Source organism: Rana temporaria, chromosome 6 (assembly GCF_905171775.1).
Source record: "Rana temporaria chromosome 6, aRanTem1.1, whole genome shotgun sequence".
NCBI lineage: Eukaryota > Metazoa > Chordata > Amphibia > Anura > Ranidae > Rana > Rana temporaria.
In genome coordinates, this window is record NC_053494.1 from 14,309,660 (window position 1) to 14,336,906 (window position 27,247).

Here is a 27,247-nt window from a genome sequence, read left to right on the forward strand (position 1 = left end):
GAGTCACACATGCCAGAGAAGCCTCCATAGCAACCTCTTCCTCTACAGTAAACAGATCTGCCCCAGGTGAATTCTTCCCAAACTGTCAGATTTTCCTTTCTCCTGCACTCATGGACGCCTCGCAAGACGGCGACTTCCCTCTCAAGGACCAAGTCAGACAGCTGAACAATGAAAATGTGAGTAGACCACACAAAAAAAGACACAACTTTTGGGAATATTTTCCCACTGAGGAGTCTGCAAACTGCAACATTGTCCTGGAAGATCACAAAGTATTATACAATGTGTTACAGGGTTACTTTATACTGTTCTTGTTGTCTTTTATGTATTTATATTAAATAAACTACTTTGTTTGTAACATTTTACATGTTTTTATGTTGATTGGTATTCCCATAGGAGATTACTATCACCCTGTTACCTCCTTTCATTCCCTTCCCTATTTTGTTGTCGTTATGTATTTGTATTAATGAAACAATTTTGTTGTATCTTTTTATATTTGATTATTTGGTATTCACATAGGAGGTAACTATCACCCTGTTACCCCCCTCCCCTTCCCTTCTCTATTTTGTTGTCTTTTATGTATTTATTTACATAGTTACCTCCTGTAATAAATGTTTATATTTGTATATCATTATTTGGTATTCACATAAGCGTTAACTATCACTCTGTTACCCCCCCCCCCTCCCCTTCACTTTTCTATTTTGTTGTCTTTTATGTATTTATAAATAGATTTAAAAAAAAAACTGTTTCATAAAAATAAACATAAAAGACAACAAAATAGGGAAAAGAAGGGAACCAAGCCCTGTACACACGATAGGTTAACCAGAGGACAACGGTCTGAAGGACCGTTGTCATAGGTTAGCCGATGAAGCTGACTGATGGTCCGTCGCGCCCACACACCATCGGTTAAATAACCGATCGTGTCAGAACGCGGTGACGTAAAACACAACGACGTGCTGAAAAAGTTCAATGCTTCCAAGCATGCGTCGACTTGATTCTGAGCATGCGTGGGTTTTTAACCGATGGTCGTGCCTACAAACGATCGGTTTTGACCTGTCGGTTAGGAATCCATCGGTTAAATTTAAAGCAAGTTGTCTTTTTTTTAACTGATGGTAAATAGCCTATGGGGCCTACACACGATCGGTTTTGACCGATGAAAACGGTCCATCAGACCTTTGTCCTCTGGTTAACCGATCGTGTGTACGAGGCCTCACTCTGTTACTCCCTCCCCTCCCTTTCACTTCTCTATTTTGTTGTCTTTATGTATTTGTATTAATTTTGTTGTTATGTATTTGTTATGTACTTGTATCAATTTTGTTGTATCTTTTTATATTTTATTATTTGGTATTCGCATAGGAGGTAACTATCACTCTGTTACCCCCCCCCCCCTCCCCTTCCCTTCTCTATTTTGTTGTCTTTTATGTATTTATAAATAGATAAAAAAAAAAAAACTGTTTCATAAAAATTAAAAATAAACATAAAAGACAACAAAATAGGAAAAAGAAGGGAATAACACATTATGAAACCTTTTTTTTTTATCTATTTATACATACATAAAAGACAAGAAAATAGAGAAGAGAAGGGGAGGGGGTAACAGAGTGATAGTTACCTCCTATGCGAATACCAAATAATAATATACAAATATAAACATTTATTACAGGAGGTAACAATGTATATAAATACACAAAAGACAACAAAATAGGGAAGGGGTAACAGGGTGATAGTTACCATCTATGTGAATACCAAATAATAATATACAAATATAAAGATGTATTACAGGAAGTAACTATGACCCTGTTACCCCTCCCCCATTTTGTAGTCTTTTATGTATTTATATACATAGTTACCTCCTGTAACATTATTAATATTATTATTATTATTCACATAGGAGGTAACTATCCCTCTGTTACCCCCCCCCTTCCCTTTCCTATTGTGTTATCTTTTATGTATTTATATACATAGTTACCTCCTGTAACATTATTATTATTATTATTATTCACATAGGAGGTAACTATCACTGTGTTACCCCCATTCCCTTCCCTATTTTATTGTAGTTTATGTATTTATACTAAGCAAACTACTTTGTTGTAACTTTGTACATGTTTATGTGTTTATGTTACTTGGTATTCCCATAGGAGATTGTTCTATTTATGTATTTGCATTAATGAAACAATGTAGTTGTATCTATTTATAGTTTATATTTTATTATTTGGTATTCACCAATTGTAATGACACAGAACTTTGGGCCAGATTCACAAAAGGGATACGCCGCCGCCGCTGGGGGGAGTTCGCGTCGTAAACCAGCGTCGGGTATGCAAATTAGCAGTTACGGCGATCCACAAAACTTTTTCCCGTTGTTACGTCGCCGCAAGTGTTAGTTTGCCGTCGCAAAGATAGGGCACCTTTTACAAAGTGTAAACTTACTACACCATGTAAAAGTATACCCGTCTTTCCCGCGTCGCTTTTGAATTTTTTTTTTTTTAAAAATTCCCGGCGCAAGTCTTTTTTTCACGTCGCAATTCACAAAACGTTGGCGCGTCGTAATTTCGCGCAAAGCACGTCGGGAAATTTCCGTCGGGAGCATGCGCAGTACGTCCGGGGCGGGAGCGCGTCTAATTTAAATGGTACCCGCCCCATTTGAATTGGCCCGCCTTGTGCCGGACGGATTTAGGATACACCGCCGCAAATTTCCAGGTAAGTGCTTTGTGGATCGGACACTTAGACAGAAAGTTTGCGGCAGTGTAACCTAAATCGGTTACGTTACGCTGCGCCCGGGCTACATGAATCTGGCCCTTTGTGTATATCCACATCCAGCCAGTGACTTAATCTGAAGTTCATTCACCCTGTTATCCCCTTATCTTCCCTATTTTGTTGTCTTTTATGTATATATATATTTTTTTATTTTATGAAACTTTTTTTTTTTATTATTTATAAATACATAAAAGACAACAAAATAGAGAAGTGAAAGGGAGGGGAGGGGGTAACAGAGTGATAGTTACCTCCTATGTGAATACCAAATAATGATTTACAAATATAAACATTTATTACAAGAGGTAACTATCTATATAAATACATAAAAGACAACAAAATAGAGAAGTGAAAGGGAGGGGAGGGGGTAACAGGGTGATAGTTACCATCTATCTGAATACCAAATAATAATATACAAATATAAAAATGTATTACAGGAAGTAACTATCACCCTGTTACCCCCTCCCCATTTTGTTGCCTTTTATGTATTTATATACCTATTTACCTCCTGTAATAAATGTTTATATTTGTATAATATTATTATTTGGTATTCACATAGGAGGTAACTATCACTCCCCTTCCTTATTTTGTTGTCTTTTATGTATTTATATTAAGCAAACTACTTTATTGTAACTTTTTACATGTTTATGTTTTTATGTTAATTGGTATTTCCATAGGAGATTATTATAACCCTGTTATGTCCTTTCATCCCCTTCCCTATTTTGTTGTCTTTATGTATTTGTATTAATGAAATCATTTTGTTGTATCTATTTATATTTTATTATTTGGTATTCACATGGGAGCTACCTATCAGCCTGTTATCCCCTTATCTTCCCTATTTTGTTGTCTTTTATGTATTTTTTTTTATTAAAGTTTTTTTTTTAATCTATTTATAAATACATAACAGACAACAAAATAGGGAAGGGAAGTGGAGGGGAAGGGGTAACAGAGTGATAGTTACCTCCTATGTGAATACCAATACCGTCAATAGAAGTAAACAATTCCTCAGGCTTGGTGGTCAGTTGGAGTAAACAAATCACAAAGCATGTGTGGTTGGTAGGAGGAGGGAGTAATAGCGCCCAATCTTTATTGTCAAGGGAAGCATGGGTGTAGCATGAGGGGTTGCAGTGGTCTCAACCGCAACCCCACTCCTAGCTCCAGGGGGCCCCTGCAGCCTCCTTGCCATATTATCATATCCTCCACAAAGTCCAGCTCTGATCTGCCCAAGGGCCCCACAGCCACGCTCCAGTACTGGGCTTCCACGGTCCACACCCCTCTGTTCTCATTGGCTGGGGACAAGCTGTGAGCCATTTTCTGAATGGAGAGGAGCACAGGGTGAGAAAAGCTCAGGGTCCAGGTCAACTTTTGCATCAGGGTCCACAAGCTTCAAGCTACGCCTCTGAAGGGAACGAATAATGCCCCACTACTGGTGTCAGTGGAAGGAATGGTGCTTCAACCTCCTTGTAGGATCAGTGACAAAAGGGCCAGATAAAGGAAAGCAAAGGGCCAAATCTGGCCTGTGGGCCGCAGTTTAGAGACCAATGCTCTAGGCCCGGTATGAGGGTGTTTACTCAGCACTGCTTATCTATACAGTTCGTTATTTTGATATGTATTCCTAATATTTTCTCTCTTTCCCGCTTCAGGTACAGCTGCTGGATCGCAACGAGAGATTGTATGCCAAGCTGAACGAGCTGCAGGAGAAGATGGGGAAATTGGCTGGTTCCAAGACTGACCTCTCCTCCAGGCTGGTCTTCAGCGAGGAAGAAAAGCTGAAGGTATAAGTGTGATCCATCATGGGACCTTGTGTGATAGGAGGTCTGGTGCACCACGTGTGGTTATCAACTCCCTGTGTTATGGCTTGTGATGTCTTCAGTAGTAGGCAGGATCTAGGAAGGTTGGTCAGAATGAGCCTGGACCACCAGATGGTCCCAGACAAGCGTAGTACCAGGGCATGCAGATATCATCTGTAGTCTAAGCAAGCTCAGTTTGTTTCAAGATACTCTGGGCCAAATCCTCAAAAGGGATACGCAGGCGGAACTGCTGTTCAGCCTGCGTATCTCTGTGCCTATCTTTGGAACTGATCCTCAGATAGGGTTGCCACCTCATCCCTTTAAAACAGAACACATATGAATTACACAGGTTCTGAGGCTAATTTAATTTAGATAAGGCTCCACTTGAGTTCAATTACCACCTTAATCAGCCACAGAACCTGTGTAATTCATATGTGTTCTGTTTTAAAGGGATGAGGTGGCAACCCTATCCTCAGAAGCAGTTTTCCAAAGATAGGCAGAAGATCTGACATCTGTAAGAGACTTACACTGTCGGATCTTAGGATGCAGTACCGCATCCGCCGCTGGGGGCATTTCGCATTGAAATGCAGCTTTGCGTATGCAAATGAGGACTTACGGAGATCCACAAAGCTTTTCAGCTTTGTTTTTTCTGCGTAAGTTTACGTTTGCATACGTAAAATTAGGGCTGCTTTTACAAGGTGTAAACTGTTTACACCTTGTAAAAACAGACCTTTTTTTCGATCGCCGCGATTTTTTTAAAATTTTTAATTTTTTTTTTCGGCGCGTAACTTTTTTTTTACCCGACGCAACTTTATTGTCCCGTCGCAATCCACAAAGCCCGGCGTAACGTAATTTCGCGCGCTGCCCGTCGGGCAAATGACGTCACGAGCATGCGCAGTACGGCCGGCGCGGGAGCGCGCCTCATTTAAATTGTCATCGCCCCCTGGATAACAGGACCGCCTTGCGCCGGGAGAATTTAGGTTACACTGCGTGAAATTTCTAGGTAAGTGCTTTGTGGATCGGGCACTTGGGTAGAAATTTCCCGCCAGTGTAACTTAAATGGGAAAAATTAAGTTAGGCTACGTTTTTGAGGATTTGGCCCTCTATTCTCAAAATTTCTATCTGGAGTCAAACATAAAAAGTCATGTGCTCTGAGCAGGGCTGCTGTTAGAAATCATGGGGCCCCGTACAGCCTACCTAACCGGGCCCCCCCCCCCCCCCGATGCCGCCCACCTCGAAAAAAATGCAGCCTTGTCCCCTGATATTTGTTTTTCTCCTGCCTGTTATAAATGTGTCCATTTACATCAGGCTGTTTGATCTGTCATGTTTAGGTCTGGAAAAATAGAAAAAGGATGCAATCCTTTTCCCATTTTTTTTTTTCTGGAGCTGAGCAGACCAGTGGCAGCCGCTCCATACAGGGCGCAGGGGTGGTCTGTTTGCAGCCCCTGGAACAGACCCCGGAATTAGGTGGATATAAACAGACAGAGGTACATTTACATCCAGGCTCCTGTAGACCTACATGAAGGTATGGAAGTAACCGCTCCAGGTGGCTGTGTTGGGAAATCAGCAACGGTTCAGGAAATCAAGGGTGCTGGCAATGCATGAAGCAATTGATATAAGGAAAGACGGGATGGACAGCCGCACTCCAAAAAAAACATAAGGTTTGTCTTTATTGTAAAAAATGGATAAAAATGCACTACAAAACAAGCAGAACACAGGGAAAACAGCCTACGCGTTTCACAGTCCGATTAGCGCTTAGTCATGGCCGTTGTCCTCTGTTTAACCTATCGTATGTATAGGCCTAAGGCTCAATTTCTTCATTCTGATAGACCTCCACAGTACAGCTTTTCCTTTGGGGGTTAAGTTCAAGGTTAGCTTGAAATTAAGGGTACGTTTTAAAGTGAATTTAAGGGTTAGGATATATTTTTTTGGGAAGTACCCTGTTTCCCCCGAAAATAAGCCCTACCCCGAAAATAAGACCTAGCATTATTTTTGGGGATGGCTGCAATATAAGCCCTACCCTGAAAATAAACCCTAGTTAAAGGCGTCATAAAAACGTAATCCGTTTTGTAAAAAGATTATATAATGTGCAGTGTGTCTCCTTTTTGTAACTTTGTTTTGGAAAATACCTTACTTACAGTGCCGCTGGGCGCACACGTGACCGGCCGGAGATCTTCTCCTCTCCAACGTCAGTGGTCCCTTCCTCTGCAGTGCTCAGAGTGGAGAAGAAGAGCTACGGGGGGTCACTGTGCTGGCTATCATGCTTTAAAGGATCAGGATATATATTTTTTCTTTTTGGGGTTACAACCACTCTAAGATCGTCATGATGACATGACTGTATTTGAATAACTGTAGATTATTGTACATACCGTAAAGAAATAAGACATCCCCTGAAAATAAGCCCTAGTGTGATTTTTGTAGCCAAAATTAATATAAGACCCGGTCTTATTTTCGGGGAAACACGGTAGTAATGTTGGCTTTTAAATGCGTTAAATAATTTGCAGCCAAAACCAAAACCGATAAAACGACCATGTCCGATACGGTGCAGATTTTCTTGACTCTCCATCATCTTTTAACACATGTTCATTTTTATAGATTTCAAAGGAGCTGATTGAACTTCAGATAGAGACCAACAAAATAAGGGAACATTACGAGGCCGAAACCTTTGAACTGAAGAACACGGTAAGCTGATTTTTAAATGCATAATGGGAAGGACACCGAAGTCCACTTCAGCTTCCACGTTAAACCTTTCGGGATGTTCTGATGTCTCCCCTAGGTCCTGGCACTGGAGAACCGGCTGATGACTGTGGAGCTTCAGAAGGAGAAGTTGTCTGGTGAGTACGAGGCTGTGAAGGATCGTCTACATTCGGTGGAGATCAACCGCAAGGAGCTGGCTGATGAGTACATAGTCCTGAAGAGCAACTACCTGGCCCTGAGCAAGGAGCATGAAAGAGAGGTAAGAAGACTTTTGTAGGCAAAAAACATGGAGTACGGAATGCAAAACTGGAACAAAACTGACAATCCTTTGGAAAGAACCTCTAATTCATTTCCATCTTCTTATCCTGGCATTACAGGCCCAGATTCACCTACGAGTTACGCCGGCGTATCTCCAGATACGCCGTCGTAACTCTGAGTTTGAGGCGTCGTATCTATGCGCCTGATTCTTAGAATCAGTTACGCATAGATTTATATTAGATCCGACCGGCGTAAGTCTCCTACGCCGTCGTATCTAAGTTGCATATTTACGCTGGCCGCTAGGGGTGTGTACGCTGATTTACGCCTAGAAATATGTAAATCAGCTAGATACGCCAATTCACAAACGTACGCCCGGCCGACGCAGTACAGATACGCCATTTACGTTAGGCTTTTCCCAGGGTAAAGTTACCCCTGCTCTATGAGGTGTAGATGAGGCGTACCAATGTTAAGTATGGACGTCGCAACAGCGTAACATTTTTCACGTTTTACGTCGTTTGCGTAAGTCGTTCGCGAATAGGGCTGGGCGTCATTTACGCTCATGTCGAAAGCATTGGCTTCTTGCGGGTTAATTTTGAGCATGCGTACTGGGATACTTTCACGGACGGTGCATGCGCCCTTCGTAAAAAGCGTCATTTACGTGGGGTCACATTAAATTTACATAACACACGCCCACATCTTCCACATTTGAATTAGGCGGGCTTACTCAACTTTGGTTTGAGAATAAGGCACTTGCCTGTCAAAGTTGCGGAGGCGTAACGTAAATAGGATACGTTACGCCCGCAAAAAGATGCGCGCTTCTACGTGAATCCGGGCCACAATGTCTAAAGCCTCGTACACACGATCGGAATTTCCAACGAGAATTGTGTGTTGACAGCCTGTTGGCTGAAAATCCGACCGTTTGTACGCTCCATCGGACAATTGTTGTCGGATTTTTCGCAGACAAATGTTGGATGGTAGGTCTGTTGTCGGATTTTCCAAACATGTGTACACAAGTGTGTCGGACAAAGGACCCAATGTACAAACACGCATGCTCGGAAGCAATGCTCACCAAACACAACATTAGCAGAAGGTGCCCAAAGGGTGGCGCTAAAGAGCTGAAAAAACACATAGTACGTCACTACGTTCGTGTTTGGTGCCCGACAATTGTGTGCGGTTTGTATGCAAGACAAAATCTAGGCACACGCCCTTCGGGCAAAAGTCAGAGGCTTTGTCTGCAGAAAATCTGATCGTGTGTATGAGGCTTTAGTCCATAAGGAAGGAAAAACTATGGAAAACCAGGGTGTTCTTTAAAGGCTTAAGGACCGCCCATGCCCTATATACGTTGGCAGAATGGCACAAGCAGGCATTATCACATACCTGTACGTGGCCGTTTAAATACCTGCCGCGTGGTCGTAAAACGCGCTGCCATTGGTGCACTGGCGACCCAGCTGCCTTCCCCGTGAGTTGGACCGTGGGACTCAATCGCCACAGGGATCCCCGCGATCGTCTCACGGAGGTATAGAGCGGGGGAGATGCTTGTTTAAACAAGCATCTCCTTGCTCTGCCTAGTGAGAATGACACTGATCTCGGCTCCGTGTAATTGGAGCGGAGATCAGTGTCATGTGACAGAGAGCCCACCCCCCCTACAGTTAGAAACACAATGCAGGGAACACTTAACCCCTACAGCGCCGCCTAGTGGTTAACCCCTTCACTGCCTGTGTCATTTTCACAGTAATGAGTGCATTTTTATAGCACTGATCGCAGTATAAATGTAAATGGTGTCAAAAGTGTCCGATGTGTCCACCATAATGTCGCAGTCACAATAAAAATCACTGATCGCCGCCATTACTAGTCAATTTTTTTTTTTTTATAAAAACAACATAAAACTATCCCCTTTTTTGTAAACGCTATAACTTTTGCGCAAACCAATCAATAAACGCTTATTGCCATTTTTTTTACCAAAAATATGTAGAAAAATACGTATTGGCCTGAACTGAGGAAAAAAACATTTTTTATATATTTTTTTTTTTCAAATTGTCGCTCTATTTTTGTTTATAGCGCAAAAAATAAAAACCGCAGAGGTGATCAAATACCACCAAAAGAAAGCTCTATTTGTGGGGGAAAAAGGACGTCAATTTTGTTTGGGAGCCACGTCGCACGACCGCGCTATTGTCTGTTAAAGCGAAGCAGTGCCAAATCGCAAAAAGAGGCCTGGTCCTTGAGCAACAAAATGGTTCGGGGCTTAAGTGGTTAATGGAGTCCTTATTTTGCCCACTCTGAACTTTGCTTCTCTGATTCCTTGCTGACATCAAATGACCTTATCCACCCTTTACCTTCTTCCCCAGATTCCCATGTCAATCTCTAAGGCCCCATACACACGAGAGGATCGATCCGCTGAAATTTATCCGCGGATCGGTTTCAGCGGATAGATCCCCTGGTGTGTACAACCCAGCGGATATTTATCCGCGGATTTTTTTCGGGCCGATGGATTTCCAGCGGATCAAAATTTCTTAGCATGCTAAGAAATCTATCCGCTGGAATCCAGTCCAGCGGATTGACCCGCTGAGCTGTACAGACTCAGCGGATCAATACGTCCGATTCCATCCCTCGCATGCGTCGTAATGATTCGACGCATGCGTGGAAGTCCTTATATTACAGCGTCGCGCACGTCGCCGCGTCATCATCGTGGCGACGGCGCGACACGTCACCGCGGAGGGAATTCCGCGGGGATTTTGATCTCATGGTTAGTACAACCATAAGATCAAAATCCGCCAGAGGATTTATCTGGCTCCGGACCGTTTCCGCGGATCGATCCTCTCGTGTGTACTAGGCATAAGCCTTATTCGTCAAGACAAAACGCTGACTGCAGTAACCAATATCAAGCATTCAGAATTCATTATTCAGTCGTCTGGATTTAGTAAACTCAAGGAGGATTAGATGTCTTGGGTTAGGCTGTTGGCTAAGTCTACATGTCTATTCCTACAGGTGGCCAAAAATGATGAGTTGAGTATGGAGCTCCTGAACCTGGCGAAGAGGGAAAATGAGGAAAACTACTCCCAGTCTCGGGCCCTCGTCAATGAGGCAACCGCAGAGATGGACAGGGTTCGGGCAATGGTGGACCGCCTGTCGGCACGTAATATCAAGGTACGGGAACCAGAGTCTGGTATGGAACTTATTATACTAAGGATATACTATATCAGGGGTCTGCAAACTTTCTAAACAAGGGGCCAGGTTACTGTTCCTCAGACGTTAGTGGGGCCAGACTGTGACCATTGGGAGTAGAAAAGGTTCTGGCTTCAGCAGGAAAAAACAATGCCCCATCTTTGGTGGCTGTGGGCCGAATTGTGCCCCATTGTTGGTGTCAGTGGAAGGGATTGTGTCATTGGGAGGGATGGTGCCCCAATCGTTGGTGTCATTGGAAGGATTCATGCTCCATCATTGGGGTCTTTAGGCCCAATTGTTGGTGTCATTGGGAGGAAGTGTGCCCTATCGTTGGTATCATTGGGCCCAATTGTTGGTGTCATTGGGAGGAATTGTGTCCCATCGTTGGTGTCATTGGGCCCAATTGTTGGTGTCATCGGGAGGAATTGTGCTCCATCGTTGGTATCATTGGGCCCAATTGTTGGTGTCATTGGAAGGAATTGTGCCCTATCGTTGGTATCCTTGGGCCCAATTGTTGGTGTCATTGGAAGGAATTGTGCCCTATCGTTGGTATCATTGGGCCCAATTGTTGGTATCATTGGAAGGAATTGTGCTCCATCGTTGGTATCATTGGGCCCAATTGTTGGTGTCATTGGGAGGAATTGTGCCCTATCGTTGGTATCATTGGGCCCAATTGTTGGTGTCATTGGAAGGAATTGTGTCCCATCGTTGGTGTCATTGGGCCCAATTGTTGGTGTCATTGGAAGGAATTGTGCCCTATCGTTGGTATCCTTTGGCCCAATTGTCGGTGTCATTGGGAGGAATTGTGCCCTATCGTTGGTATCATTGGGCCCAATTGTTGGTATCATCGGAAGGAATTGTGCTCCATCGTTGGTATCATTGGGCCCAATTGTTGGTGTCATTGGGAGGAATTGTGCCCCTTCACTGGTGTTAGTGGAGATAGAAATTTTGCCCCATTTTCTGGTATCAGTGGATGGAATAGTGCCCCAAGGGCAGGATAAAAGCAAACAAAGGGCCGCAGTTCGGACACCACTGTAGTATATGAATATTCTATGGAAATGTTTTTAGATATGTATCAATTTTATGTGTTTTTTTTTTTTTTATTAGCCTGAAGAACTTGTTGCCTCTGAACATGAAAGGAGAAAACTAGAGAGAAGTGTAAGTTGGAAATTCATTACTACTTTTGAAATACATTTATACTGCCCAGTTGGATTGATTTTCCTGCAAATAAGAATCATTGACCAATGGAAATGTAGGATACAATTGTAAATACTGAAAACACCAATAGAGGCAATTACCCATCAACTCCAATTCTTAAACTAGGTGACCAGCTAACATGGAAAACCAATGATTGGCTGTCACAGTGATCTCAAGATTGGAAACCCATCTCACCAGCTTCGAAACTTACTTTCTGACCTGGAGCTGTCAGTGGCAGCCCGGTCATAGTGCTGGGGGTGCCTGATTGAGCACTAAATAGGGATGTATATACAGTATACTGTATGGCAGCACGGACTAAGGCCAACTACCATGCTGCCATATACAATACAGGTATGAACTAGTAGCCAGATTCAGAGAGGTTTATGCCGGCGTATCAGTAGATACGCCGTCGTAACTCTGAATCTGCGCCGTCGTACATTTAAGTGTATTCTCAAATTGAGATACACTTAAATGTAGCTAAGATACGACCTCCTACGCCGCGTATCTTAGCTGACTATTTACGCCGGCCGCTAGGGGCGTGTACGCTGATTTACGCCTAGAATGCGTAAATCAGCGAGATACGCCTATTCACGAACGTACACTTGCCCGTCGCAGTAAAGATACGCCATTTACGTAAGGCGTTTTCAGGCGTAAAGTCAGTCCACCAAAAAGCTGGCCCAGCCAATGTTAAGTATGGACGTCGGACCCGCGTCGAATTTTGAAATTTTTACGTTGTTTGCGTAAGTCGTCCGTGAATGGGGCTGGGCGTCATTTACGTTCACGTCGAAACCAATGAGTCTTTGCGGCGTAATTTGGAGCATGCGCACTGGGATATGTCCACGGACGGCGCATGCGCCGTTCGTTCAAAACGTAATTTTTTACGTGGGGTCATGCTTTATTTACATAAAACACGCCCACCTCTTCACAATTTGAATTAGGCGCTTACGCCGGGACATTTACGCTACGCTGCCGTAACTTAGGGCGCAAGTGCTTTGTGAATACAGCACTTGCCTCTCTAACTTACGGCGGCGTAGCGTATATGAGATACGCTACGCCTGCCTAACGTTAGGCGCGTCTTTTTGAATCCAGCTATGTATGTATAAGGTTAACAGGAAGGTAATAATAGAGTTAGGAGGGGTGTCAAACTCAATTTCATTGTGGGCCGCATCAGCAGTTGTATCTGTAAGATTAGATGTCCAGCGCATCCCCTCCCCTTACATTAGATGTCAAGAGCCACCCCACCATCAGAAGTTGAGTCCCCAACTCTCCCTTACATCACAGTGCACTCCCCTTTCCTTATACTGCCACATGAAATGGCCTCGAGGGCCGGATTTGGCCCACGGGCCTTGTGTTTGACACCTGTGACCTAAAGTATATGTTACCCTAAATATTTTTTTTCTACGTGTGTATTTTATAAATCATAGCCTCTTTTCATGTACGTCTTTCATCTGAGTACCTGGTTGCTCCTGCAAGTCTCCTTTCTTCGAAACTGACCACACAAAGCACAGAAGCTAATCTGTTCTTGTGTGGTCAGTTTTTATCCTTTCATCCCAACCACCCTGATCCCCACCCAAAACCTCCTGGGACACATGTCTGGGCCATTCAGAAAGCCAAGTGTTGCTCGGATGCGCAGTGGGAAGCTGGCTGTGAAGCATCAGGGAGTCAGTGTTCCCATAGGCAAGCTGGTGATGCCGGGGACCAGAATACTGGCGAAGAACCAGCCCGGGCGAGGACAGCGCTGGATCCTTGGACTGGTAAGTGTCTGTATATTAAAAGTCAGCAGCTACAGTATTTGTAGTAGCTGACCTTTGATTTTTATTTTATTTTTGTGTATCTGACTGCAACTCCTTTTAAAGAAAGCTATATTTTGTTACCATCGCCCCAATGATTATTTTATTACAGCTTTTCGGGAATCAAGATGAAATCAAGGAGGAGCTTGAGAGCATGAAGAAGATCCACAACACTCAGCAACAGAAGCTGGAGGAAAGAGTGTAAGTCTTATGCCGCGTACACACGGTCGTTTTTTGTCTTGCGAAAAAACATATTTTTTTCTCATGAAAAAAAAACGACGTTTTTCAAACCTCATTTTAAAAAACGACGATGCCTACACACCATCGTTTTTTCAAAATGCTCTAGCAAAGCGCGGTTACGTTCAGCACATACGACGGCACTCTGCTCCATTCAAGCTCGCATCATAACTTGCTTCTGAGCACGCGCAGGTTTAAAAACGTTGTTTTAAGCGTCTTTTTAGCCCACGCACGATCATTTTAAATGACACAAAAAAACGACATTTTGAAAAACTACATAAAAAATTGAAGCATGTTCGAATTTTTTTTTGGTCGTTTTTCAGAAGACAAAAAACAAAGTTTTGCCCACACACGATCATTTTAAATGACGTTTTTTAAAACATAGTTTTATTTCATCACAAAAAACGACCGTGTGTACGCGGCATTAGGCCGCGTACACACGATCAGTCCAAACAGATGAAAACGGACTGAAGTTCAGTTTCATCGGTCCAAACCGGTCTGTTGTCCTTCAGTCCAAAAACAGAGAACTTGCTTTAAAATTGGACCAATGGTCAAAACCGATGGTTAGTACGCAAAAGCATCGGTTCCAAACCCGCGCATGCTCAGAATCAAGTCGACGCATGCTTGGAAGCATTGAACTTCATTTTTTTCAGCACGTCGTCGTGTTTTACGTCACCGTGTTTGACTCGATCGGTTTTTGAACTGATGGTGTGTACGCATCATCAGACCATCAGTCTGCTTCATCGGTGAACCGATAAAACTGAACTTCAGTCCGTTTTCATCAGTTTGGACCGATCGTGTGTACAGGGCCTTACTTGTGAACATATGAGTCCCATCAAGCACCCTATGGAGGGCTATGTACCCCATACACTGACCATATAGTTACATAGTAGGTGAGGTTGAAAGAAGACACAAGTCCATCAAGTCCAACCTATGTTGGACTTGATGGACATAGGTTGTCCCTATTGTGGGGTCACCAGTACGGTATTTGAACATTGAAATCATATCCCCTCTCAAGCGTCTCTTCTCCAGAGAGAATAAGTTCAGTGCTCACAACCTTTCCTCATAACTAATATCCTCCAGACCCTTTATTAGCTTTGTTGCCCTTCTTTGTACTCTCTCCATTTCCAGTACATCCTTCCTGAGGACTGGTGCCCAGAACTGGACGGAATACTCCAGGTGCGGCCGGACCAGAGTCTTGTAGAGCGGGAGATTTATTGTTTTATCTCTGGAGTTATTCCCCTTTTGAATGCCAATATTCTGTTTCCTTTGCTTGCAGCAGCTTGGCATTGCATGCCAGGCCTGTCATCTTCTAGGACCCCCACGTCCTTTTCCATCCTAGATTCCCCCAGAGGTTCCCCCTCAGTGTATAGATTACATTCGTATTTTTGTCACCCAAATGCATTATTTTACATTTTCTACATTAAACCTCATTTGCCAAAAGAAGGAAAAGGTAAAGGGCTTTAAAGGTTACCATAAAAAACCCCAATGAAGGAAACTAGAACTGTATAAACTCTTAAAGGGGTTGTAAAGGTAAAAATATTTTTTTTTCTAAATATCTTCCTTTACCTTAGTGCAGTCCTCCTTCACTTACCTCATCCTTCCATTTTGCTTTTAAATGTCCTTATTTCTTCTGAGAAATCCTCACTTCCTGTTCTTCCACACAGTAATGCGAGGCTTTCTCCCTGGTGTGGAGTGTTGTGCTCGCCCCCTCCCTTGGACTACATGAGAGTCAGGACGCCCACTAACACACAGCTCCTTTCTCTATATGCAACGTAGAGAGCGTCCTGACTCTCCTGTAGTCCTAGGGAGGGGGCGAGCACGACACTCCACACCAGGGAGAAAGCCTTGCATTACTGTGTGGAGTTACAGACAGAAGAACAGGAAGTGAGGATTTCTCAGAAGAAATAAGGACATTTAAAAGCAAAATGGAAGGATGAGGTAAGTGAAGGAGGACTTCACTAAGGTAAAGGAAGCTATTTAGGAAAAATAATTTGTACCTTTACAACCCCTTTAAATCCCAGAAGGCCCTCGTTTGGTTGCACAATCTGCAAAAATAATGAACGGGGTCAACAAATATCACATTGGAGTTAAGTGGATTTCAGTTGGCGCGACTGATAATTTTGACTAGCCATTGGTTAAAATTCTTATACTCATCAGACTAGTTTCTTTGATATTTCTTGTGTTAAAACACAAAATCAGCCTGTACATATACTATAAGCTAAACTCGAACCAATCCACCAACAGGGTAGCGATGGGTAAGGAGCTACAGGAAGCAAAAAGGGCGATCCGCAACACCCAGCACAAGATGGCCGAACAGTCAGCGGTAAGTGTTCTGTCTTAAATGCAAGAAACACACCTTCTAAGACCTAGTCTGTATGGAGAATATGTCAGTTTGCTAACTTGATGAAATCCACAGGCACTGACAAGGGCATTTGGGTTGCAGTTGACCTTCTGATATCCATCTGACTTTCATTGACCATTTGGTAGATCTACATAACATGGACCTTAGCGATTTCGATTGATCGTATTGTTTCTTCTCCAGGTCCTCCTGACATCCCAGAGCCAGATGAGGGAAACTGAGGCAGAAAACTCACGTCTCCAACTGCAGCTAAAAGAACTGAATGAGGAATATCGATCCCGTCTCAACCGCTACATCCAGGACCTGGCTGTAAGTATCTCCCTTAAAGGGGATGGAAAGGTTTGTTTTTTATTTTCTAAATAGGTTCCTTTAACCACTTAACCCCCGGACCATATTGCTGATCAAAGACCAGAGCACTTTTTGCGATTCGGCACTGCGTCGCTTTAACTGACAATTGCGCAGTCGTGCGACGTGGCTCCCAAACAAAATTGGCGTCCTTTTTTTCCCCCACAAATAGAGCTTTTGGTGGTATTTGATCACCTCTGCGGTTTTTATTTTTTGCGCTATAAACAAAAATAGAGCGACAATTTTGAAAAAAAATCAATATTTTTTACTTTTTCCTATAATAAATATCCTCAAAAAATATATAAAACATTTTTTTTCCCTCAGTTTAGGCCGATACGTATTCTTCTACATATTTTTGGTAAAAAATGCTTATTGCGATTTTTTATTGATTGGTTTGCCCAAAATGTATAGCGTTTACAAAGTAAGAAATAGTTTTATTGCATTTTTATTAATAATTTTTTTTTTTACTACTAATGGCGGCGATCAGCGATTTTTTTCATGACTGCGACATTATGGCGGACACTTCGGACAATTTTGACACATTTTTGGGACCATTGTAATTTTCACAGCAAAAAAGTGCTATAAAAATGCATTGTTTATTGTGAAAATTACAATTGCAGTTTAGGAGTTAACCACTAGGGGGCGCTGTATGGGTTAAGTGTGACCTCATATGTGTTTCTAACTGTAGGGGGGCGGGGCTGGACGTGTGACGTCAGTGATCGTCTTTCCCTATATCAGGGAACACACGATCACTGACACTGCCACAATGAAGAACGGGGAAGCCGTGTTTACGCACACCTCTCCCCGTTCTTCAGCTCCGGTGACCGATCGCGGGACACCGGCGGTGATCGGGTCTCGCGGGCGTGGTCACGGAGCTTCGGACCGGGTCGCAAGCGCGCCGGCGGTGGCGCGCTCGTTTCCCCAAGGCTGGGCTTAAAAAGACACGTACAGGTACTTGATTGTGCCCAGCTGTGACATTCTGCCGACGTATATCGGCGTGAAAAGGTCCTTAAGTGGTTAAAGGAACCTATTTAGAAAATAAAAAACAAACATTTACAACCCCTTTAAGGTGACCATTAGCGTTGCAACCCGGTTGTACAACCTGTGTATAACTGCCTTTTGATGTGCAGGTTTCCTTGGGGTGTACAGTCCGGTATTTTTCATGGACTTTATACCTAATGTGATAAATCCCAAATTCCATAACTCTCATGTGTGGGGAACGCGGTACTGATAAAGCGACTTTGTTTTGTCCCATCTGTAGGAATACGTGGATGGGAATCTGAGAAACGGTACATCCGGTAGACCTCAGCTGGAGCCCGCTCGGTTGAAGCAGTATGTGGACAGCATGATGAGTGACATGAAATCCTCACACAGATCTAGAGAGGAGCAGCTCGCCAGCGCCGCCCGGCAGTACAAAAAGAGGATGCAGAATCTGGTCAAAAAACACGAGAGTCTCCTCATTGCCTATCGGTGAGAAGGGGGTGATGAGCAATCAGACACATCGGGATATTTCTACAGTATAGATGAGGACCAACGTCTCCATTAGTATCTGGTGGACCACACCATTATGACAGCACTAGGTCATGTGATTTGTAGTTGCAACTTGAAACCTACTAATAAGACCTCCCTGTTTTGTTTAATATCATTAAAGAAAGAACTGAAGTCCCTTTAAAAGAGAAGTATGTTTTTTTTTTTTTTTTAAACCATACTCACCTATGCCGCATCTGACCACCACCGGCTCTAAGGCCCCATACACACGATAGAATCCATCCGCTGAAAAATCCCAGCAAATGGGTTTCAGCGGATAGATCCTATGGTGTGTACACTCCAGCGGATCTGTTTCCGCGGATAAATCTCCCCTGGGATGGATTCCAGCAGATCGAATATTTGCTGACATGCTAAACAAATCTATCTGCTGGAATCCATCCCAACGGATGGATCCGCTGGTCTGTATAGACTCACCGGATCCATCCGTCCGAAGGGATCCCCCGCATGCGTCGTAATGATTCGACGCATGCGTGGAATTCCTTATATGACAGCGTCGCGCACGTCGCCGCGTCATAATCGCGGCGACGGCGCGACACGTCATCGCCAGAGGATTTCGGCGCGGATTTCGATTCGATGATGAGTACAATCCATCGCATGGAAATCCGCGCAAATCCTCGAGAGGATTTATCCGCGGATACGGTCCGCTGGACCGTATCCGCGGATAAATCCTCTCGTGTGTACAGGGCCTAAGACTAAGAAACAAGCGATCAAAGACCGCTGAAAGCTCGGTTCTCAGAGCTCCATAAGCAGAGAGCTGGTAACTGTCAGGCCCCAGTCTCTCTTCACAGCCCCCCCCCCCCTCCCTGCAGCTGGAGGGTGTGGGAACGGCTGGCTCAGGCTTGCTGAGAGCCTGAGCCAGGTGTCGATTTAGGGTTGTGGGCAGATCCGGTACGACTCTGTGACATCAGCCAACAGCGAGCTTCAGCCCGCTGTCTGCTGAAAACGGGTTTCAGGTGTGCAGAACGAACTGCACGCCTGTGATCCACAGGAGAAGTACAGCCAAACAAGCTTTGGCTGTACTTCTTCTAAACACTATACCCCTTGTAGCATGTTACCCCTATACCCCTTGTTACGCCCTCTAACACACAGCTCCTTTCTCTATCTGCAACATAGAGAGGGTCCTGACTCTCCTGTAGTCCAAGGGAGGGGGCGGGCACGACACTCCACACCAGGGAGAAAGCCTCACATTACTGTGTGGAGTTACAGACAGAAGAACAGGAAGTGAGGATTTCTCAGAAGAAATAAGGACATTTAAAAGCAAAATGGAAGGATGAGGTAAGTGAAGGAGGACTGCACTAAGGGAAAGGAAGCTTTTTAGGGAAAAACATTACCTTTACAACCCCTTTAAGGAGTTATTTTGAGCCCACAAACCTCAGATCTCCCATGGAGCCTATTTCGAGGTGCTACAAACAGCCTTGGAACAGAGACAACATATGGTGATGGAACCATCCTGGCTAAAACGCATGTAGACTAGACTGTCATGCCGCGTACACACAATCGGAAATTTCCGACAAGAAAACCGTGGATTTTTTTTCCAATGAAATGTTGGCTCAAACTTGTGTTCAATACAGTCACACAAAATTCCGACCATCGAGAACGCGGTGACGTACAAAAAATACGACGAGCCGAGAAAAATTAAGTTCAGTGCTTCCGAGCATGCGTCGACTTGATTCCGACCATGCGTGTTTTTTTTATTGTGCGTCGGAATTGCATACAGATGATTGGAACTTTTCTTGTCGAAAAAATTGAGAACAGCTGTCAAATTTTTGTTGTCGGAAATTCCGACAGAAAAAGTCAGATAGGGCATACACGCGGTCGGAATTTCTGACCAAAAGCTCACATCTGACTTTTCTTGACGGAAATTCCGAACGTGTGTACGCGGCAAAAGATATGTTCAGGAAGGGTCTTCTCCACTCCAGCAGACAAATGGTTGCATGTGCACTCTTCTCTTACAGCATGCAGAGGGAGCAGATCATGGCTATGGGAAGCAGTGACCTGGACCCGGGACCTCCTGAACACCATTTCTCTATCACTGACCCGGAGCTGCAAAGTCAGTCCTCATTGGAATTAAGTAGACTGCGAGAGGACAAGGCGCGGCTGGAGAACATGATCCAGGATTTAAAGGAGAAGGTCAGTATAAGATGTTGTAGTCGCGACCAACGAAAATAGCTTTTGAAAAAAAATACTGTACAGTGGAACCTTGGTTTACGAGTAACGTGGTTAACGAGCATTTTGAAAGACGATCAACTTTTTTTTTTAATCCTAACTCGGTTTGCGAGTGTTGTCTCGCAAAACTAGCAGGATTCAGGCCAATGGGGTATACAGATGTGGCCCTTTGCTAGCCTTTATCCGGCCCTTGGGGCACTATTCCTCCAACTGATATGAGGCACTATTCCTCCCACTGACACCTACAAGGGGGCACTATTTCTTCTACTGATATGAATGATGGGATACTATTCCTCCTACTGATAGGGGCCCTACTCCTCCTCCTACTGACCACCAACCCTGAGACCATATTTATTCTCACTGGTGCTGGGCCCGGGTAGTTTTCTGCCCCCACTGGCCACAATCTGGCCCTCCTAAAGTCTGAAGGACAATTAACTGTTTGTTGAAAAGTTTGCAGACCCCTGGTCTAGATTACATTAAATATTGCACTTAATACAGTAGGTAACACTTGCAGACAGCAGAGGGCGCCCTAGAGTCTGTAAATGCAGGCGTTCTGCACAGTACTTAGGGCCAGATTCACAGAAGAGATTCGCCGTCGTATCTCTTGTCGTATCTATGCGGCTGATTCATAGAATCAGTTACGCATAGATAGCCCTAAGATCCGACAGGTGTAATTGACTTACACCGTCAGATCTTAGGATGCAGTACCTCGGCCGCCGCTGGGTGGAGTTCGTGTCGTTTTCCTGCGTCGGGTATGCTAATGAGCATTTACGGCGATCCACGACGGTTTTCGCGTTCGTTACGTCGTCGCTAGTAATTTTTTCCTGTCGCAAATTTACACCTGCTTTAACATGGCTTAACTTTAGTCGAGCCATGCTAAAGTATGGCCGTCGTTCCCGGGTCGAATTTCAATTTTTCTTTGTTTTGGCGTAAGACGTCCGGGAATACGAATGGACGCTACCCATGTCGCCGTTCTAAAAAATGACGTCACATCGCGCAAAGCACGGTGGTAATTTCTAAACTGAGCATGCGCAGTACGTCCGGCGCTGGAGCGCGCCTAATTTAAATGGTACACGCCCCATTTGAATTGGGCGGGCTTGCGCCGGACGTGTTTACGATACACCGCCGCAAGTTTACAGGTAAGTGCTTTGTGGATCAGGCACTTACACTGAAAACTTGCGGCGGTGTAACGTAAACGGGTTAAGTTGCGCCGCCGCAAATGTACGAGAATCTGGCCCTATGTTGCTATGTTGTGAATAGCCTGTAACGCAGACTCAGCAGAAGCGCCTCCATACACAGATACGACTCGTACCTTGAAAACCATTTCCATTCAGTCATGGGCAAGTTATGTTTTTAGAAATGTTCCCCTTGTATATACTCAGCTTGGTAACTGTATAATATCTCACTTGCAGAGACGCATCAATGAAAATACAACATCCAATCAAAAGTAAGTATTAAAGTATCAAACTCTGGGCTATACTGTAATTTTTGTAAAGGTCCCTCATGAAGTTTAAAAAAGAGAGCAGGTCTAGCTGCAAAACTCACCTCCTCTCCGTTGCTGTCTGCTGCAGTTATTCATTTTCACCACAAGATGTCCTCAGTCTTCTGGGATAGATGACACCCAGCATCATACAACATTATCATGGGCACACATCCCAACATTACACCACTGCTATTGGGATAGAACAGACACATCATTGTACACGGCAATACTAACAGACGTGTCTTCTTTACTGTACAGGATACAAGGACAGATGAGTGAGGAGAACTGGGCAGAGATCAGGAAACAGCTGAGAGAATTCACACACAATACACAGGTCAGTACTATACATACTATATGATCAATTGCAGGCTCGTCCACCCAGGACTGAGTGTTTCAGTATTTCGTAGATACTGGAGAGTGTCCATTATGAGGGGTTCCCACCATCCCTGTACTGCGTTCCTGGGTCTGTAAACCCGCTGTGCCCATTACGAGGGGTTCCCACCATCCCTGTGCTGAGTTCCCGGGTCTTTACACCAACTGTGTCCATTATGAAGGGTTCCCACCATCCCTCTGCTGAGTTTCCAAGTCTGCACATCTGTTGTGCCCATTAGGTTCCCACCATCCCTGTGGTGAGTTCCCGGATATGTACACCTGCTGTGCCCATTATGAGGGGTTCCCACCATCCCTGTGCCAAGTTCCTGGGCCTGTACACCCGCTGTGCCCATTATGAAGGGTTTTCACCATCCCTGTGATGAGTTCTCAAGTCTGCACACCTGTTGTGCCCATTTTGATGAGTTCTTAGGTCTACACACCTGCTAAACCCATTGAGGGGTTCCCACCATCCCTGTGGTGAGTTCCCAGGTCTGTACACCTGCTGTGCCCATTATAAGGGGTTCCACCATCCCTCTGCTGAGTTTCCAAGTCTGCACATCTGTTGTGCCCATTAGGTTCCCACCATCCCTGTGGTGAGTTCCCGGATATGTACACCTGCTGTGCCCATTATGAGGGGTTCCCACCATCCCTGTGCCAAGTTCCTGGGCCTGTACACCCGCTGTGCCCATTATGAAGGGTTTTCACCATCCCTGTGATGAGTTCTCAAGTCTGCACACCTGTTGTGCCCATTTTGATGAGTTCTTAGGTCTACACACTTGCTAAACCCATTGAGGGGTTCCCACCATCCCTGTGGTGAGTTCCCAGGTCTGTACACCTGCTGTGCCCATTAAAGGGGTTCCACCATCCCTCTGCTGAGTTTCCAAGTCTGCACATCTGTTGTGCCGATTAGGTTCCCACTATCCCTGTGATGAGTTCTCGGATATGTACACCTGCTGTGCCCATTATGAGGGGTTCTTACCATCCCCGTGATGCGTTTCCAGGTCTACACACCTGCTGTGTCCATTATGAGGGGTTCCCACTATCCCTGTGCCAAGTTCCTGGGTCTGTACGCCTGCTGTGCTCATTAAGAAGGGTTTCCACCATCCCTGTGATGGGTTTCCCAAGTCTGCACACCTGTTGTGCCCATTATGATGAGTTCCTAGGTCTACACACCTGCTAAACACCATCCCTGTGATGAGTTCCCGGGTCTGTAAACCTGCTGTGCTCATTATGAGGATTTCCCACAATCCCTGTGCTGAGTTCCCGGATCTGTACACCCTCTGTGCCCATTTATAAGGGGTTCCCACCATCCCTGTGCTGGGATCAGTGTATCACAGGTGCAGTGCACAGGCTGTTTCTATGTATTCCCCCAAGCTCAGATCTGTATAGAGGTAAAGATCTACTGTAAAGGAGGCTGGAGTAAGTGCAGCTTGAGGCCGGGTTCACACTATTGCAAATTTGTTTGGGGATCCCCCGTCCAATTCGCAATAGCAAGAGAATGTGACTGGCTCTCTATATAGGCGGTTCCCAATGCGGCTCTGGTGCGAATTTGCACAGGGGTCCTGTGCGTCTTTTGGTCCATTTTAGGTCCGAATTCAACCCTAAATTTGGGCTGAAATCGGACCTGAAACGGTGAACCAGGACGCACCGGACCCCTGCTGGGAGCCGCATCGGCATCCAGTGTGAACAAAGCTTTAAGGGGAGGGTGGATCACTGGTGGCTCTGTTAAAATGCTTGGTGGGAGATGACACTTGTAGTAATTTCCATTGAGCGATCCTGGACTTTAATAATGCAGAATGCATCAGAAGCACCCCCCCTAATTCAGGTAAGGGGTTTGGGTTTTAAGGATGTTGCATGCGACCGTACTTCAACGTTACATCTTAAGTATGTAAGGTGCGACATGAAACATGGTCTAAAACAGGTTCACTGTCCCTCAGACCTTTAGAGGGCCGGACTATAGTTTTAAAAAAAAAAATATGAACAAATTCCTATGCACACTGTACATATGTTATTTTGAAGTGAAAAAACAAAACAGGAACAAATACAAAATTTAAAATGAAGAACAAGTAAAGTTAAAGTTAAACCAACAAACTTACCAGTATTTCATTGCAAGCCCCCCCTCACCGTCATTTCAGGCCATCATTGCAAGTCCCCCCTCACCGTCATTTCAGGCCATCATTGAAAGTCCCCCCTCACCATCATAAATTCAAGCCATCATTGCAAGCCCCCTCTCACCATAATTTTAAGCCCCCCTCACCATCATTTCAGGCCATCATTGCAAGCCCCCCCTCACCGTCATTTCAGGCCATCATTGCAAGTTCCCCCTCACCGTCATTTCAGGCCATCATTGCAAGCCCCCCCCTCACCGTCATTTCAGGCCATCATTGCAAGTTCCCCCTCACCGTCATTTCAGGCCATCATTGCAAGTTCCCCCTCACCGTCATTTCAGGCCATCATTGCAAGCCCCCCCCTCACCGTCATTTCAGGCCATCATTGCAAGCCCCCCCCTCACCGTCATTTCAGGCCATCATTGAAAGTCCCCCCTCACCATCATAAATTCAAGCCATCATTGCAAGCCCCCTCTTACCATAATTTTAAGCCCCCCTCACCATCATTTCAGGCCATCATTGCAAGCCCCCCCCTCACCATCATTTCAAATTTAAGACATAATTTCAAGCCCCCCCTCACCATCATTGCAAGCCCCCCTCACCATCATTGCAAGCCCCTCACCATCATTGCAAGCCCCCCTCCACCATCATCATTCTTCCCCCCCCCCTTCACCATCATCATTGCAAGCCCCCCCCCCCCACCATCATCATTGCAAGCCCCCCTCCTCACCATCATCATTGCAAGCCCCCTCACGAGCATTGCAAGCAGCCCTCACAATCATCATTACAAGCCCCCCCCTCACAATCATTAAAGGAACACTAAAGGTTTGTTTTTTATTGGATCAATTGATTGCTGTAAGGTAGAGCATTTAAATATCACTTACCTCGTTTTTCCTTTTGACCTCCAAAATACAGTAATCCAGGTTTGAAAAATGCCATTTCCTGTCTCTCCTCTTCTTGCTTTCCACCAGCATCTGAGCTGTTTTGCATGGTGGAAAGCAGAATGTGCTCACCCCCTCCCTATGACTACAGCCCTGCGTGAAGATGCTCTCTTATCCCTCACAGGTAGGGAGGCTAAGCCTAATGGGAACTGTAGTTCCCATTAGGCCGTGATGTAGCAAGAATGAATGCGCACCGCAAACCAGGAAGTCAGTGAGAATAATGATTCAGGAGTGCTGGAGGTGAATAAAACAGCTCGATTTCAACAGGTATCAAACTAGTTATAATGCAAAACATTACTTTTTACTTTATCAGCTACTGTCAGACTTTAATTTAGGAGGAAAATATTTTTGTCTTTACAACCCCTTTAATTGCAAGCTGATCACGATCATTGAAAGGCCCCCCTCACCATCATCATTAGAAGCCCCTCATTGCAAGCCCCCCCCCCCCACCATCATCATTGCAAGCCCCTCACAGCCTTACTGTGCCAAACTGCTACTGCTGCTGTGTCACAGTCCCGCTGTGTCATGGAGCTCACAGTGTTAACAGTTCGGGCGCGCTGTGATAAATGTCCCGCCCTCCTCCTCCTAGACTAGCTCGTGTGATAGACAGAACACTGGCTCTATCACATGAGGTAGTCTAGGTCAGGAGGAGGGCGGGACATTTATCACAGCGCGCCCGAACTGTTAACACTGTCTGCTCCATGACACAGCGGGACCACTGTGTTACAACCTGCCTGGCATGTTAGGAATCTGGCCGTGGGTGGGGTGGGCCGGATAAATGTCCTCTGCGGGCCGCATGTAGTTTGAGGACCCCTGGTCTAAAAAGTGGATTTGGCCTTTAAATAAGTTTGTCTGAGATATTGCTGCCACCTATTGGTAATACTTAGTAAAGCCACCATGTTTGTGCTGCCACCTGTTGGTAATATTTAGTAAAGTCACCTTGTTAGTACAGCCCCGACTATATACTGCATGTGATTTACATTCTTATTTATATACATTGTAAAGAGCTGCATAAAATGTTGGCGCTATATAAATTGCGTATACTAATAATAATAATAATAATAATAATTTTTACCTCTAGGAGGATCTGGAGAGGGAGAGGAGTCAGCTGCTATCGCGGGCCTTGGTGGCAGAAGAGCAGGTGACGGAGCTGCAAGAATATGTGGATAAACACTTAGGAAGGTGGGCTCACGTGAACTGGACTATGCCCGTCTCTGACAGAGCGGGAAATAAAATTCACGCCATATTTACCAAGTTATAAAGATGAATTCATTATGACCCATTTTTTTTCCTATTTCTACAGATACAAACAGGAGATAATGCGATTACGTAAGCTTCTCGGCAGGGAAGGCTCGCGAGCATTCAGCGCTGACGGCCCTCACTCCTTTCACTCCAGAGGGGCGAGGAGAAGCACCCACGACATGTGACCGGCCTGCTTAAATGACTCCCTTCAGTACTGAACACCGGACAACATAACTGTGACCTGAAAACACAGCCATGTGCTGACCTGGTCGACGCTCCGCCATTTATATTACAACCAGGAGATGGGAAGACGACCTTCTTCATCCATGTTGCTGCAGGCAAATATAGCAAACGCCATAAGAAAAAAATCAACAGGCTTCAGATCTCAGAAGAATTTATTGATAGTATAAAAATATCATTATTTAAGGCGGATATATTAGAGATAATATATAACACAATAAAATGGATAAAACAACTTGTACATTTTAAATATATATATATATATTTTTTAAACAAACATTAAAAAACAAAAACTAATATATGATTCAAATAAATATTTATAGCTTTATGATTACATTGTGCTCCCCCCTTGCACCATGGTGTGTTTACCGCTCCTCCACCGCTCCTGCCCATTGAAATCAATGGGCACCACGGCTATACCGCCAGGAAAAGTGCTGCTGCAGCAGTGCTTTGCGGTGGTTTTAAGCCTTTCTCAGCCGCTAGCGGGGGTTAAAAGCACCCTGCTAGCAGCCGAATAACCCCGCAAATACGGCAGTAAAGCTCCGCTAAAATAGCGGTGCTTTA

At 44.7% G+C, this 27,247-nt stretch overlaps 1 protein-coding gene across 1 annotated transcript; it reads left to right on the top strand.

Moving 5' to 3' along the window:
- Window positions 1-26,918, top strand: CCDC78 (coiled-coil domain containing 78). Its single transcript, XM_040356292.1, has 15 exons — window positions 1-176; window positions 4,389-4,520; window positions 7,131-7,217; window positions 7,312-7,491; window positions 10,476-10,634; window positions 11,760-11,810; window positions 13,752-13,840; window positions 16,124-16,202; window positions 16,422-16,547; window positions 17,845-18,053; window positions 20,087-20,261; window positions 21,710-21,744; window positions 22,039-22,114; window positions 26,283-26,383; window positions 26,505-26,918. Exons 1-15 carry the CDS (start codon window positions 111-113, stop codon window positions 26,626-26,628), a joined length of 1,689 nt encoding a protein of 562 aa, XP_040212226.1. The 5' UTR covers window positions 1-110; the 3' UTR covers window positions 26,629-26,918.
- The last annotated feature ends 329 nt before the right edge of the window (window positions 26,919-27,247 follow it).